Source organism: Meles meles, chromosome 7, assembly GCF_922984935.1.
Source record: "Meles meles chromosome 7, mMelMel3.1 paternal haplotype, whole genome shotgun sequence".
NCBI classification, from domain to species: domain Eukaryota; kingdom Metazoa; phylum Chordata; class Mammalia; order Carnivora; family Mustelidae; genus Meles; species Meles meles.
Genome location: NC_060072.1, coordinates 129,255,076 through 129,272,793, shown reverse-complemented (window position 1 = coordinate 129,272,793; position 17,718 = coordinate 129,255,076). Strand labels below are relative to the sequence as shown.

Genomic DNA, 17,718 nt, shown 5'->3' with positions numbered 1-17,718 from the left:
CTTCAGCCAAATTATCCACTCACAGGACAGGCCACCTTGGCAGCCTGTGTGACACTGTCTCTCCTGTCTCGTGCCCTTAGGCATGCCCACATTCATTATTTGATCTACTGCGCTCACACATGGCAACGCTATCCAGCAAACTGAAGGAGGCTTTCCTTCCTATAAGCCCCAGGTGAGGTTCCAAACTCCTGCACATCCTATAAATAACCCTCAAATCAGAGGCCCTCAGCTGGGGGCTTTCTACATTTTTTTTGCATTCTCATAAAGTTTTGTGTATTTCTCCTGGCACTTAATTATAGCCTACCTACTATTAGAGTTACTGGAGGTGTTTTTCCTACAACCCTTTACCATATTGAATTATTCTTAAGAGCAGAGATTCTTTTATTTTCCATTCATCAAAAAGTTTAATATGGATGGACAACAGACACATGAAAAAGTGCTCCACATCATTCAGCATCAGGGAAATACAAATCAAAACCACAGTGAGATAACCACCTCACACCAGTCAGAATGGCTAACATTAACAAGTCAGGAAATGACAGATGCTGGCGAGGATGCGGAGAAAGGGGAACGCTCTTACACTGTTGGTGGGAATGCAAGCTGGTGCAATCACTCTGGAAAACAGCATGGAGGTTCCTCAAAATGTTGAAAATAGAACTACCCTACAACCCGGCAATTGCATTACTGGGTATTTACCCTAAAGATACAAATGTAGTGATCTGAAGGGGAACATGCACCCGAATGTTTACAGCAGCCATGTCCACAATAGCCAAACTATGGAAAGAACCTAGATGTCCATCAACAGATGAATGGATAAAGAAGATGTGGTATACACACACACACACACACACACACACACACACACACACACGATGGAATATGCAGTCATTAAAAGAAATGAAATCTTGCCATTTGCGACAATGTGGATGGAACTTGGGGGTATTATGCTTACTGAAATAAGTCAATCGGAGAAAGACAACTATCATATGATCTCCCTGATATGAGGACGTGGAGATGCAACATGGGGGGTTTGGGAGGTAGGAGAAGAATAAATGAAACAAGATGGGATCGGGAGGGAGACAAACCATAAGACACTCTTAATCTCACAAAACAGAGTTGCTGGGGTTAGGGGGGTAGGGAGAGGGTGGTGGGGTTATGGACACTGGGGAGGGTATGTGCTATGGTGAGTGCTGTGAAGTGTGTGAGCCTGATGATTCACAGACCTGTACCCCTGGGGCTAATAATGCATTATATGTTTATAAAAAATTTTTAAATTATAAAAAATAAATAAAAGAAAAAAGTTTAATATGATACTTCAAGTATCGTAAGGATATACAAAGAACTCTACCATTATTAATATGTGTCCTTCATCTGATAATATATATTTTTTACTAATTTGTAGATACTTTTAAATTTTCCTTTTGGAAATGGCTTTTAACTAACTTTTTTTTTTTTCATTTGATGGGTTTAATACAACCATACATCTTTGACATCACCTTGGAAACATCTCAATTTATCCTTTGGAGACAGCCGTGAAAACAGAGCTGAGGAAGGAATCCTGAGCTGGCCCAACATCCCGGGTGAGTCAGGAGTTTCCCGCTTTCCAGCCCCAGAGGGCACTGTCAACATGACAAGGACAGTCTTTTTTTTTTTTCTTTTTTTTTTTTTATATTTATTTTTATTTGTTTATTTACAGCATAACAGTGTTCATTGTTTTGGCATCACACCCAGTGCTCCATGCAGTACGTGCCCTCCCTATTACCCACCACCTGGTTCCTCAACCTCCCACCCCCCCCAACCCCCCTGCCGCCCCTTCATAACCCTCTGGTTGTTTTTCAGAGTCCATAGTCTCTCATGGTTCATCTCCCCTTCCAGTTTCCCTCAACTCCCTCTCCTCTCCATCTCCCCATGTCCTCCATGTTATTTTTACAGCACCAGTGGGGCAAACCTCTGCAGCTGCGAAATCCTTCCTTTGGTTTCTCCAAGAAAACAATCCTCTAAAAAGAAGCTCGTCCATTAATGTGATTATTAATCTGGAAAAAAACCACTTCTCAATAAAATGAATCTATGGCAAGACAGATGTAATAAACCTGGTTAGGATTTATGATGTGCCCAGGCAGCGCTTTTCACTAACTTTTATCTGAGATTTCACAATTTAAGAATCTGACATTCCCAGCAAGACTGATTTGTTCTTCATGCACCCCACTTTATAGTTGTTCATTAAAGTTGAAGTGGTTGAACATAAACCTTGCTCCCTCACTACATAGATGCTATTAGATTATTTTTCCAAAGGCTAGACCTATACACAAGCTAGTATAGCTACCATCCAAACAGTCAACACAGAATAGAAAGCAAAGCTTTTCTCAAGGAAGTAGATGAAGTCTGAGGTATCTGAAATGCTCCTGCATTATGATTTCATGAGGACACTTATACCTAAACAGACTTCAAATGTTCATTTGTTTTTCTCTATACTATTCCACATAGTGCTAGAAACATGTCAGGGAAAGACTCTGTTCAACAAGCAGTCAACTGGGAAACATGTATCTAGAAACTTCCTCTTAACCAAATGAAAATACTAAATACAATGTTCCTTATTCCATCTAACATGCTAAAAGCCAGAGCAAACATGTGTTCTTTTTAAAGCACTTTCTTTTTCACTAATTATAAAAGATATAACATATACCAAAGGAATGGCACTTTTGGTTTCTTCAGTAAACTCAGGGTTTAAACATTAATATGTCCTATAAATTGACAAAATCTGCTGTTCTTTCATTTTAATAACATAGACAGCATTTATTTTCATTCCATACCACTGAGAGATCACACAGATCAATGGTGCTTGCTATTCCCACTTCCCACAACATTGTTACTATACACATTGTATTGAACATATATATACCAATATGCTGATATAATTCCTTAGACAAATTACCAAAGGAGAGTTTAAAAGAGTATATGAACATATTCAATCTCCTGAACTAGTTAAATATGTAAATGCAACCGTTCAAGTCGCAATACCCACAGGTCTAAAAAGAATAAAGTAAATGGCCCATCCACAGTCATGTCTAATTAAAATCAAGTTACTCTGTTTCTGATGTCCTTATATTTCATTGGGTAAAATGATATTTGTTAAGGATTGAATTCTGAATCAGATTGCAAACAAAGGAGTCTTCTCTTATTTTGTTGATCTAAGAAGCAGCTGACTAAACAGAAGTCAGAAACTAGTAAACACACTGAAGCTTGGAAAAAATCTGGAGGACAGCACTATGAGTCAAGGCTTGAAAGATTTTAAGACTTTTTTCTTTATGAAAGCTATGAATTACTAGGGGTTTCTATCATTTCTTCTCCATTTCTTTCCTTCCCTTCCACCTTCCCACTGTATAAAAATACCAAGCAATCACAACTTAAAATGTTGTTGTTAAAATGTACCTGTTGGAAGAGGCTCAGGGAGGCCTCCTGTCACAGAGTGACGAGGTGACAGACAGCTCCTTGTAAGCACGATGTCATCTAGGGCAATATCACCATGGTGTCCTTCACCAACTCTTCCTTCGAACTGAAGTTGGAAGTCCTCATCGCCAGACAGTGATAGTTCCTTCCGCTGCCAGAAATTGCCTTGTTCTACAGTGAGGTTAAGTAGGACCTTTGTTTGGTTGGAGACTGACACCTGGATCAAGGTGAGTGCCCCAATGCCATTTCCATACATGTGATAATGAAAAATGATCTATAACCAAAAACAGGAATATTGTATATTGTATGATTAACTCCACTTTACTTTCAATTGTATCATATTTTCCTCTCTTTTATTAATAGGCTCCCAAAGCAAAACTAGATCTGTGTGCCCTGTTGTTCTGTGAGTACTGTAATACTGAGTGGAGTCAGGCCAGCCTTAAATTTTAAGTTACGATACATGGAAGACAGAGCAGTAAGAATCAAAAAGAAATTTAGAGGAAAACCTGAACAGTTTATTTTCATTCTTTAACTTCTAAATGGAGAATTTCCCAATAAACTCCTAAAGTCCACTGGCAAAGGAATAAAAGTTAAAAGTAAAATAAAATAAAATAAAAAGTGATCCATTATCTAAAGACTCTTCATGATTAAACAATAGTAGGAACTAAAGAAGACCATTTTCAGTCTTTTAAAATTTAAATCATTTTCTTCAAAACAGTGGAGGACTCTGTTGCTTATTCTACCATACTCTTGCACTTTAAACACATTTTTAGATCTACACGATTTTCAGGGCTCTGCTATCTACCACCAACTACCAGCAACAGAACAGCAGTTATCCAAATTTAGCTGAAATGCTAGAGATATGATCTAAGAAAGCAGCCTTGGGCATTTCTCCCCCCACAAGAAAAATCAATATAAGTAGTTTCAAAGATTAACAGCTCACCAGATTCTTAGTAACTGTTACACAGAAGGGAAAAGTTAGGGGAAATTCTAGGAGAAAGAACTGTGTAGGTTAGAAAAAATACGAACTCAGAGCACTTTTAAGCTTTTGTCTTATCATGTGTATGAATGAGGGAACACAGTAAAGGTGACAGATCCCCACACAGAATAAAGGTATTTTTGAAACACCAGCAGTCATGTATATTACACTTTAGAGAAAGAAAGGAATGAATGTGCTTAAGGGGAAACGGCTCTGATTAAACAAAATATGCAATGCATACTTCAAAAAGCATCAAGTTAGAAGAGAATAAGTAAGCCATATGAAGTGACATTACTCAAATTTCCTAGCTGATGAAACCGTCAGGCATTCTTCTGTGATCCAAAATTGTTTCTTCTATTGACAAAACTTTCCAACACAAGCTCTGTGACCGTTATGACTTGTTCTGGGAGAAGACCCATGAAATCTGGGTTATGTGACTCATGAGAGTAAGAAACATAAGGGGCCTATAGCCAACCTCTTGACCAGCATCAACAGACACAAGAGAAAATGGTCCGATGTGCGTCACACATGTCTGTCTAGATTCCCTGCAGTCACAGACATGGCCTTTCTAGTTGTCTGCCTTGTTTTGTCTTATTTGTGCAACAAATCTGAGGCCTACCTCTTAAATTGCAATAAATATTTCCCTGTCTTCTTGAGGTCATTTTTTAAAAGATCCCATGTGGTTAACATGCAAACACATAAACATGTGTGTGTTTATACATGTTAAGAAAATACTTGACAACAACATAGTCTAACTGCAGGGCATAGTGAGGGAATGCTAAGCATGAGATTCAACTAGAGAGGCACTTTCTCTGAAAATTTCAGAGTTACTCAAAGGTCTCATCCCTTCCCATATCAATCTGTCTCATTCCTCCTACCATCCATCCCTAAAAAGGAAGAAAAATCTTCGATTTGATTTTGTTCTCCTTCAAGGTATCCCACAAGGTCAAGTGACAGAAAGGATTTTCATGAAATCTGGGAGGTCACTCTGCTTACCTGATATACATATTTTTTATATGAGCTACACAATCATTCCCAGCATGACCTTTCCTCACTTCTTTGTATTCAATCTATATCATAAATATTCATAAAATGAACCATTCATCATTAATTTTTTGACATTTCTTCTAGGCATATTTCATTATTCTCACACAGATGTTTAAAACAGTGGGGACTACAGTTCCGGGACCAGGGAAAAATAGAGATGGATGAAATCCTGAGCTACTACACTATGAAAAACAAACCTCTGGAGCATTTTCAGAGGAAGCTTAAGTTAAAAAGCCATGAAGTCAAGCTGGAATACTATACATTTTGTGTTTAATTTTTAATTAGCTTTCTAAGACTAAAATTTGTAAATTTCAGAACATCTATGAACATAAGAGATTTATGGATAGAGACTTGACATATAAAATCTGGTGTGCTTGGGCTTTGTTTTGGAGAAACCTATCAAGTAATGTGGAAAACAAAACAGATGAGAAATATATTTGATTAAAAGTCATTTTTTTGCCAAACTAATTAGATAAAATTTAATGTTATTCTGTATAATTTGTTATATTTGCTTTAGACTGCTGAGTTCTCTCTCTAAAACTCTGATCAGATCATGTCACTCTCTTGCAGAAAATTCTATCAAATGTGCCTCACAAGATAATAGAAATGAGGTTACCCCCTGAGAGTTAAACTACAAAATCAACTTAAGATGAAACAGAAAAACTTCCAATACAAACTAAAAGCTTAACATGCATTAAAACCATGACAATGGTAGGAAGTGAAGGCTGCTCGGTACAAAACAGAGGAGTGAGCATCTGTAATGGGGGCAGGGAATCTGGGGCACCTTGGGCCAAAGGTTTAAAATGTCTCCTTCCAAAGGTTAAGGCTCTGTGGCGGAGGCGGCAACACAAGAATATTATACTTTGAAGACAACAAAGATTTCGATCATGCTATTGTCTTCTGGCCTGATTCTTTGATCAGCTGACATCTTTCTGAATGTAATTTTCTTTCCTTTCAGTGTTCGGACCCTGAGAACTCACCAGTCAGAATATGTGTGTTCTGATTCTACAGAGATCACACTTCCCATTGTAAATATAAATGGCACATTTATTCATATACTATTCTTTCTAAGCAAGATTCTTGGGAAGTCATCTCTGAGTGGTTAATTTATGTAATATGTAGAGCTAAGTTTAGATCCTAACTCAGCTGACTCCCATTCTTTGTGAAATAAAAGCAATCAATAAACAAAAGGGAAGGACCTGAAAATACACAGTCATCATAGAGGCTGGTTGTCCCAAGGAGCCATACAATCCTATTTATACTTATAATAGTACTAACATTTTCCAGAAAGCTCCACAGAATAATAGCTAAACCCTCTTCTCCTCCTGGCTATAGAAGCTCTTCTACCTTTTTTAGGACTAATTTTCATCTTTCCTTTTTCATGAAGACTTCTTCAACCATTTTACAGTGGAACCAGTTATCTCTAACATTTGTTCTTAGGAATATTTAAATATATACTACTCGAATTTTCTTTCTGATGGTGAAATTCTTATAATTCCAGTAAGACTAAATTCCTTGAGGGGAAGCAACTGCATCTTACTTCCTTTGTACTATCCATACTTTACGGATAGTAACCATGAAGTCTTCCAGTGCTTTCCACAATTCGAATAAATATAGAATTTATCAATAGGATAAATTCTTTCCACTGTTCTAACAACCTTTCTCTTTCATCCTTACAGTACTTCCTCCTTGCCATACATATCCTAGGTTGAAGAAATTCAAACTCAGAATTGGTCTGGTCCTGGCCATTCCATTTTCTGTATTAGTGCTCTCAGCAGTCACAACATTTCTGGGTATGTTTCTTACCTTGCAATTTTTGCTTCTTCTACTGATGACTGGACTGGAAATTCTGGCGGCCCTCATGGGCTGCTGAGGAAACAAGCTCTTTATGAAGATGTAATGACCAGAGGAGTTTCCTAAGGTGTGATCAGCAGCTGGCTCTGTGCCTACAGCAGGGAGGCTGCTAGCTTTCAGATTCCAGTCAAAGTCATCATCCTGCTCCTGCTCCCAAGAACAGAGGTCAAATTCAAAATCACAGCGCCCACTGGAGGTACCTGGAAAACATTTCGCAAATTATGGCAGAGAGAAAATTAGCGGACTTTAAGATACGCAGTCCAAAACTAGAGCAATCTTGACACAACCTGTAACAGCACCTGAGAATATTATCCTGACACTAGCATTAAAATAGAATATTTTAAACCTATGTTTAATAATTAATGCTTCAGCATTTTATCTTAGAGAAGACTCAACTATCCAATAAATTCAACCCAATTTCTCATTTAACCTAGCAAAACTTTAAAGTGTTAGGTTACCAAAGATTTTGAAAGCCATTTAATAATTTGTCTACAATATTTTTAATATTTCAACCAACTTGTTTTTAACAATTTCCCATGAAAACTTCCAGAGACAAAAATCAACCATGATCTTAGGTCATTTATGCTGGCAAACTGCACCAGGCCCAACATGAAGTGAACTCATAAGTTTGGTAAAATAAAAGCTGATTATTTAGCGGGGCTTGGGAAGATGTGGGAGTAGTAAAGTTCACATTTGGTTACTACTTCGTTTTTAGAAACTAAGGTTTCTAAGAATTAAAATTCTGATAAATGTAATTAAGATGATAGAATGGCTCAGGGAAGCAAGTCTGTATGTAAGAAAGAGGTACAAAAAAGACAAAAGGGATGAAAATACATTTTTGTTGAGGGAAAAGAAAGTAATTTTGTCCTATAATGAAGCTGGTTATTTAGAGACAGGGGGCTTACACCAAAATCTGTTCTGAAAAAGAAAAAAAAAGAAGAAAAAAGAAATTTGTAAAACATTTGTAAAGGGGAATCACTGGAGAATTTTTGCTAGGGTTAGGATTGACTTGGATTGGAATAAATGGGTTTTAAAAGTACACTGGTATAAAATTGAAACTTGGTCTCTCTCTCTCTGCTAAAAAGATAGTTTTCTTGGATTATTGCTCTGCTTTAGAAGAAATTATAAACAGAGTTTCTGTTTTGTCTTTATCAGGTCTTGACTACTTGAAAGAGTTAAAACTTCTCAAAATTAAAGGAGCAAAGTTTTGCTAACAACTAGATAATCCAATGTTTTTGCCTATGAAATCCCTTGCTAACCACGTTGGTTAAAGAAGTAATGAAACACTTTTTTTTATAGTTTTATAGTGACTTGTGATGCTAATTAGACATGTGCTTTAGAACCTTCTAATATTGTTAACAGTCTTCCCGAACATTCAAATTCTCAATTGTCTTTTTGACCAAAAAAAAGGGGGGGGGGGACAAAAGAAAATAATATTTTAGTTTGCTACACATAGCCATTTCCAAGGCTTGTGCAAGTTTACTTTTCCACAAATTTGGTTTTCAGTCCCAATATCAATGAGAAGATATTTAAGTATTACACACATTTCCTCCTCTAAACACCTACTTGGTCAATGTTATTTTATTTCTTCTTTCTTCTCATCTTTGCTCCTCAGGTCCTGGTAGGGAATTTAGGAAGCTTCTTATTCTATTCAGTACAGTTTGGGTTGGGAAATGCTGCCTAAAGTTATTAATCACTGAAATTGTTTTTTAAAACATAATCCTCATTTTAGAGATGAGAAAATTGTGAAACAGAAAAGGTAAAAAGTGTACAATTGAAATTTATTATAATAATTGAAGAAATTAAATATGTAAGGTTGCATGAAATACCAACTATCTCTCCCAGGTTAATAAAAATATTTTATTAGAAACATTGCTAAAGTTTTTTTCTACTTCCAGGACAGCAAGAATTATTTAGTTCAACTATGACCTTATTGATTTTCTGCCTACTGGGTCTATCCATTTCTTTTCTTTTTTACTGTGTTATGTTAGTCACCATACAGTATGACATTAGTTTTTGCTGTAGTGTTCCATGATTCATTATTGGTGTATAACACCCAGTGCTCCATGCAACACATGCCCTCCTTACTACCGATCACCCAACTCACCCATGCAATGCCTGACTTCAAGCTGTATTACAAAGCTGTGCTCACCAAGACAGCATGGTACTGGCACAAAAAACAGAAACACAGACCAATGGGTCTATCTATTTCTGATAGATGGGTACAGAAATCTCTGACTATGATAGTTGATTCACTATTCTTGCAATTCTAGTAGTTTTTGTTTCATGTTGTATGATATTCTATTTTGTTTCATGTTGATGAATACACATTAGGGATTGTCATGCTTCCTTGGGGAAGTGACTCCTTCATTGTTATATAATGCCTTTATTTATCCTTGATAACTTTAAAAGTTTTTATTTTACCTTCATTTATTTTCCAAGGCTCTCTTTCCCTTTGTAGATTTGTGTTTCTGATTTAGATCATTTTCCTTGATCTAAAAACTTTTTTTTCAAAGTATGTTTTCTGGCCAAAAAAAGAAAAAAAATTCTCACAATTTGTGTTTGTTTGAGAAAGTTGAAAAAGTATTTGTCTTTCACTTTTGAAGGATAATTTCACAGGGTGTGAATTCAAGGTTGGTAATTTTTTGTCATTGTTTATCCCCAAAACACCTTAAATGTTTCAATATACTCAGTTCTCATTTGTGTAATTTCTGAGAAGCATAATTCTTACCTTAAAGCATCTTATCTCTCCAACTTCTCTAAAGATTTTACTTTGATTTTCCATAGCTTGGAAATGATATATATAGGTATAGGGGTGTTTTCTGTTTGGTTGGTTGTTTTCTGTTACATTTTTGTTTTGTTTTTGCATTTATCCTGCTTCATGTTCTATGCTGTGGTTTTGTGTCCAGCATTCATTTGGGGGAAATTCTTAGTCATTATTTTTCCAAATGTTTCTTCTGTTCCTTTCCTCTTTCTTATCCACGTGGTCTTCCCGCTACACACATTACACATGTTGTTGTGAAGTCCTTGAACATGCCGTTGTTTTTTCTCAGTCTTTGTTCTCTCTGCTTTTCAGTTTTGGAAATTTCTATTGTGATGTCTTCTAGCTCAGATATCGTTCTTCAGCTGTGTCCAGGCGACTAATAAGCCCACCAAAGCTTATTCGTTTCTGTCACAGTGGTTTTGATCTCCAGGATTTCTTTCTGATTCTGAGGATCTCTGTTTGCATTGCCCATCTTTCTTGCATGCTGTTTGATCCACTAAAGGCCTTAGCACACTGATCATAGTTACTTTAAATACCTGGTCTAATAATTCCAACATGCCTGTCATGTCTCTTTCTCATTCTTCCTCTCTCCAAATCAGACCATGTGATATTTTCTCAATAGCTGGACAAGATACACTGGGTAAAAGGAACTGCTGTAAATAGGCCTTAATGTGGGGAGAGAGGAAGAATTCTATAGTTCTATGATTAGGTCTCAGTCTTTTAGTGATCATGAACCTCTGGACTGTGAACCTCACAAGCATTTCTCAGATTTTTTTTTCTCCCCTCCTTACATGGAACAGGATATCTAGAGAGGGTTAGCAATGGAGATTTCCCTTCCACCAGGCCAGTTAGGCTCTGAAAATACCATGGCACTTTAGGCTTTCATTGTCTGAGGGAACGCCTTGTGAGGAAAAGCAGACTGCTCTATGATACCTTAAAATGGTTTCCACTGACACCCCGCCCCCAGCTGTTGGAAGCAGGAGAGGATTTTTCTCTGATATTTACTGGAAACCTGGCCAAACTCCTTGCAGTATTTTATTTATACACAATATCATAAATAAAGATTATAAATACCAATCTCACAATATTATAGGGTATTCCGATAAGTGGGTTTCCTGAAGTTTTTAACTCTTGGGCTTGTCCATGTGGCAATTCCAGCACGTCATCAATAGCCAATTTGGATCTCTTACCCAGGTACCGGTTCCGTTAGTGGATTCTGCCCCCGAGTTTCTAATCCAATAATGTGTGATTCCCTGGGTTCACTTGCCTCTCTTCAATCTCGGAGACATTTGTCCTGTGTCCTCCTTTGTTTATGGATTTAGTAAGAGTTCTTAATTTTTTAGTCTCTTCTGCCTTGACTTGTTAGAAGAGAGCTGTGACCTCCAAAATCATTATATTCAGCACTGGACAGTAGGAACTACACAAACTTCTTCCTATAATTCTGCTGGTAAATCCTACAGCTGATGATGTAAGTGATGATGCTGTAAAACTGAGCATTGTGTTACTAAGAGCTTGTATTTTCTAAAACTGTATGTTTAGGATACTTTTCATGTTCATTTTTTTTAATATTTATTTTTATTTGTTTATTAACAGCATAACAGTGTTCATTGTTTTGGCATCACACCCAGTGCTCCATGCAGTACGTGCCCTCCCTATTACCCACCACCTGGTTCCTCAACCTCCCACCCCCCCCAACTCCCCTGCCGCCCCTTCATAACCCTCTGGTTGTTTTTCAGAGTCCATAGTCTCTCATGGTTCATCTCCCCTTCCAGTTTCCCTCAACTCCCTCTCCTCTCCATCTCCCCATGTCCTCCATGTTATTTGTTATGCTCCACAAATAAGTGAGACCATATGATACTTGACTCTCTCTGCTTGACTTATTTCGCTCAGCATAATTTCTTCCAGTCCCATCCATGTTGCTACAAAAGTTGGGTATTCGTCCTTTCTGATGGAGGCATAATACTCCATTGTGTATATGGACCACATCTTCCTTATCCATTCATCCGTTGAAGGGCATCTTGGTTCTTTCCACAGTTTGGCGACCGTAGCCATTGCTGCAATAAACTTTGGGGTACAAATGGCCCTTCTTTTCACTACATCTGTATCTTTGGGGTAAATACCCAGCAGTGCAATTGCAGGGTCATAGGGAAGCTCTATTCTTAATTTCTTCAGGAATCTCCACACTGTTCTCCAAAGTGGCTGCACTAACTTGCATTCCCACCAACAGTGTAAGAGGGTTCCCCTTTCTCCACATCCTCTCCAACACACGTTGTTTCCTGTCTTGCTAATTTTGGCCATTCTAACTGGTGTCAGGTGGTATCTCAATGTGGTTTTAATTTGAATCTCCCTGATGGCTAGTGATGATGAACATTTTTTCATGTGTCTGATAGCCATTTGTATGTCTTCATTGGAGAAGTGTCTGTTCATATCTTCTGCCCATTTTTTGATATGATTATCTGTTTTGTGTGTGTTGAGTTTGAGAAGTTCTTTATAGATCCTGGATATCAACCTTTTGTCTGTACTGTCATCTGCAAATATCTTCTCCCATTCCGTGGGTTGCCTCTTTGTTTTGTTGACTGTTTCCTTTGCTGTGCAGAAGCTTTTGATCTTGATGAAGTCCCAAAAGTTCATTTTTGCTTTTGTTTCCTTGGCCTTTGGAGACATATCTTGAAAGAAGTTGCTGTGGCTGATATCGAAGAGGTTACTGCCTATGTTCTCCTCTAGGATTCTGATAGATTCCTGTCTCACGTTGAGGTCTTTTATCCATTTCGAGTTTATCTTTGTGTACGGTGTAAGAGAATGGTCGAGTTTCATTCTTCTACATATCGCTGTCCAGTTTTCCCAGCACCATTTATTGAAGAGACTGTCTTTTTTCCATTGAATATTTTTTCCTGTTTTGTCGAAGATTATTTGACCATAGAGTTGAGGGTCCATATCTGGGCTCTCCACTCTGTTCCACTGGTCTATGTGTCTGTTTTTATGCCAGTACCACGCTGTCTTGGTGATCACAGCTTTGTAGTAAAGCTTGAAATCGGGTAACGTGATGCCGCCAGTTTTGTTTTTGTTTTTCAACATTTCCTTAGCAATTCGGGGTCTCTTCTGATTCCATACAAATTTTAGGATTATTTGCTCCAGCTCTTTGAAAAATATCGGTGGAATTTTGATCGGAATGGCATTAAAAGTATAGATTGCTCTAGGCAGTATAGACATTTTAACAATGTTTATTCTTCCAATCCAAGAGCATGGAAGAGTCTTTCATCTTTTTGTGTCTTCTTCAATTTCTTTCATGAGTGTTCTGTAGTTCCTCGAGTACAGGTCCTTTACTTCTTTGGTTAGGTTTATGCCCAGGTATCTTATGGTTCTTGGTGCTATAGTAAATGGAATCGATTCTCTAATTTCCCTTTCTGTATTTTCATTGTTGGTGTATAAGAAAGCCACTGATTTCTGTACATTGACTTTGTATCCTGCCACGTTACTGAATTGCTGTATGAGTTCTAGTAGTTTGGGGGTGGAGTCTTTGGGGTTTTCCATATAAAGAATCATGTCATCTGCGAAGACTCTTTTTATGAAGCCAGCATTACCCTGATCCCCAAACCAGGCAAAGACCCTACCAAAAAGGAGAATTTCAGACCAATATCACTGATGAATATGGATGCAAAGATTCTCAACAAGATCCTAGCAAACAGGATCCAGCAGCACATTCAAAAGATTATCCACCATGACCAGGTGGGATTCATCCCTGGGTTGCAAGGTTGGTTCAACATTCGCAAATCAATCAGTGTGATAGAACACATCAATAAGAGAAGAGAGAAGAACCACATGGTCCTCTCAATTGATGCAGAAAAAGCATTTGACAAAATCCAGCATCCGTTCCTGATGAAAACGCTTCAGAGTATAGGGATAGAGGGAACATTCCTGAACTTCATAAAATCTATCTATGAAAGACCCACAGCAAATATCATCTTGGGAAAAAGCTTGCAGCCTTCCCGTTGAGATCAGGAACACGACAAGGATGCCCACTCTCACCACTCTTGTTCAACATAGTATTAGAAGTTCTAGCAACAGCAATCAGACAACAAAGAGAAATAAAAGGTATCCAAATTGGCAAGGAAGAAGTCAAACTCTCTCTCTTCGTGTTCATTTTTAAAGGCATGATGCCTCATAAAGCCAATGAGCAATCTGATATTAAGTAATAAAATGTATAGGTCAGAATTCTTTGATAATAGTTATTCTTTATTGAGTTCTCTCTGAATATTAAAGTGAAAATGAAAATATTAAAAACCCTAATTTTATGTGAGGTGGTGCTCAAAAACTAAAAATAGTTAAGAAGGATCTAAGTTGCAGCATGTTAAGTATATATATAGATTTGTCTCTTCAAGAAAGCTAGTTAGAACAAGTTCTCAAATATTTAAGGAAATTTAATGTACATGAAAGTAGGAATGATTCTGCCACCAAAGCTCTCAGGGTCCTGTTCTTCAGTGCACAGGCCAAAGGAAGACAGGTGCACATCCCAACTGAAGCCACAGCAATTCTGGGACAAAGATTCTATACTATAATAGAATGTAATCATCAGACTCTTTAAGACTCTCCAAATTCTGCTAGGCACCAAAATCATGTCTGTCTTTATGGATTCATTCTTACAGTTAGCATAGATCAGATATAATTGTTTAAATACACAAAAATAACTATTATGTTATTTTAAATAAAGTGGAAAATTTGAAAATACATGGGTCTTACCATTGCTTTGATACCATTTTGGAGTGTAAAAACCACTAAGATGAAAGTTAATTTTATCACACCTTCCAACAACAACAACAAAAAAAACAACTTGCCCAATAGTGAAGAATGGCCTAAACTAATTTTCAGTTTTTGAAATAACTAAAAATTAATTAACTTAAGAAAGCATCAAGAGTAATATGCTTTTTTAAAAATAGTTTAACAGTCTAGCTAACACTGACTTTTACTACTTTCAAGGATAGAGAAAATTTCTCTGTCATAATTCTGTCACCAAATGAACATGATGGCATTTTCTATCCAATTTCTGATTTGATTTTTAAAAATTGCATTTGAAACTTTCTGGTAATTTATTCTTTCCTACAATAGACTGTAATAGTCTCTTTTGCTTTAGAATAGTAAAGTTCTCCTAAGTATCCTTTCAAAGGCTTGAGAGGTAAATACATTAAAATAATAATGAACCCCAACTCAGCATCCTTTAGAAGCTGAGTAGTTGTCTTAATTAAAAATTATAAAATGAAGTAACGAAATCAGTTCACCTTGAGTTGGAAAATTTATCAGCCCATGAAGACTAGTTTGCCATATAGACCAGCATCCAGAAAGGCCAATTGCATAAAGAAATGATGTTGGGAGATAGAGAGGAGAAGTGAGTTAGGGGAAATTGGAGGGGGAGACAAACCATGAAAGACTGTGGACTCTGAGAAAAAAAACTTAGGATTTTGTAGGGGAAGGGGTTGGGGGTTGAACCTGGTGGTGGGTATTAAGGAGGGCACTTATTGCATGGAGCATTGGGTGTGGTGCATAAAGAATGAATTCTGGAACACTGAAAAGAAATAAAATGAAATTTTTAAAAAAAGTAATGATGTCTTTCTCCGATTGACTTATTTCACTAAGCATGATACGCTCTAGTTCCATCCACGTCGTCGCAAATGGCAAGATTTCATTTCTTTTGATGGCTGCATAGTATTCCATTGTGTATATATACCACACCTTCTTGATCCATTCATCTGTTGATGGACATCTAGGTTCTTTCCATAGTCTGGCTATTGTAGACATTGCTGCTATAAACATTCGGGTACACGTGCCCCTTCGGATCACTATGTTTGTATCTTTAGGGTAAACACCCAGTAGTGCAATTGCTGGGTCATAGGGTAGTTCTAGTGAGGACATGGAGAAGCAACATGGGGGGGTAGGGGGATAGGAGAAGAGTAAATGAAACAAGATGGGATTGGGAGGGAGACAAACCATAAATGACTCTTAATCTCACAAAACAAACTGGGGGTTGCTGGGGGGAGGTGGGATTGGGAGAGGGGGAGCGGGCTATGGACATTGGGGAGGGGAGGCGAACCATAAGAGACTATGGACTCTGAAAAACAACCTGAGGGTTTTGAAGGGTCAGGGGTGGGAGGTTGGGGGAACAGGTGGTGGGTGATGGGGAGGGCACATTTTGCATGGAGCACTGGGTGTTGTGCAAAAAGAATGAATACTGTTACGCTGAAAAAAAATAAATAAATAAAAAGGGAAAAAAAAAAAGTAATGATGTTTGCTGGGGAAAATCAGATTTGTTCTGTTTCAAAAATCATACAAATGATGCTACATGAATTTCTATCATGTAAATTCTGTTTTTCTTCTGATATTTACTATTGTTTTAAAGACATTTTTCCTTGGAAATTTTAATTCTAATGTATCAGTGGGGAAAATACAATAAGCAGGCATAAGTTATTAAGATTTCAGATCACTGTGGTGAGAAGGAACAACTTATAATTTCATATTTCACAATTTCCCCTGGGTGCCAGGTGAGAAAAGCAGCAAACAGTCTTTTGTGCAGATACCAATTCCTGTCACTTCATGGAGCAATTAATGCCAGAACCAGACAGGTGTGTCATCAGGAAGACAATGATCACCTTTGTCTGCAGCTGTACCATTCATCAAACCAGTTTCTACCTTTCTAAACGCTATAACTTTTCCATCGATCACTATCTTCACGAAATATCAGTTTCCTTAAAAAAGTTCATAATTTTGAAAGGCAATCATCTAAATCCTTTTAAGACACAACCATCAAATTCCTAAAATTAAGATCTCATTGTTCTATTCAATAGTTCATTCAATATAAATTTATTGAGCATATGCTATAAATAAGGCACATTTAGGAAGATAAAAAACTAACTGGAAGGGCTATATATATATGTATATGTATATATATATGTATATATATACATATATATATATATGTATATATATACATATATATATATATGTATATGTATATATATATGTATAGACTATAATGTGTGTCAGGTTCAGAGCATTCTCTTTATTTATGTGATTTTATGTAAGTTCCACAACATATCAGTATAATAATTGTTATTTTTAGTTTGGTTGATGAGAAAGCTGAAGTTCAGACTACGATACTAAGCAAAGTACCACATTGTAAGTAGCAGAACTATGAGTGGAAGAATGATATACACAGAACCCTGTGCCACTACTCCCCCTTATAATGTAGTATGCAGTGCTCCAGGATGGGAGTTGCAAATAAATAAATAAATTAATAATAATAATAATAATAATAATAATAATAATAAATCATCTACAAATACTACAGGATAAGAAACTGTATGTGTCTACGAGAAAATTCTCAAAGACATCTCTTTACATGTAGGCAGCTATGAAAAGATGGCAACCCTCCACTTTGACTTGATTCTTCTTGAGGTGGTTTATCAATTCTTTTACACTGTTCATCTAAATATGAATGTCCTCTGGACATATGGATATATGGAAGAAGGGTCTGTAGTCAAAGGAATATGATGAATCCTATAAATTATATTTATGTTAAGGGGATTTAAAAATACACAAGCATATTATTAACACACTAGATCTGAGAAATCCCACAATA

General features: G+C 37.0%; 1 protein-coding gene across 3 annotated transcripts in view; it reads right to left on the bottom strand.

The window, feature by feature from the left end:
* Positions 1 to 17,718, bottom strand: part of MALRD1 (MAM and LDL receptor class A domain containing 1) — an 800,866-nt gene that overhangs the window by 431,310 nt on the left and 351,838 nt on the right. For all 3 annotated transcript variants that reach the window (XM_046012349.1, XM_046012350.1, XM_046012351.1), the window contains exons 26-27: positions 7,280 to 7,527; positions 3,430 to 3,721 (exon numbers count right to left, since the gene is read on the bottom strand). In XM_046012349.1, coding sequence (XP_045868305.1) covers positions 3,430 to 3,721; positions 7,280 to 7,527 — 540 coding nt within the window. The remainder of the gene's footprint in view (positions 1 to 3,429; positions 3,722 to 7,279; positions 7,528 to 17,718) is intronic.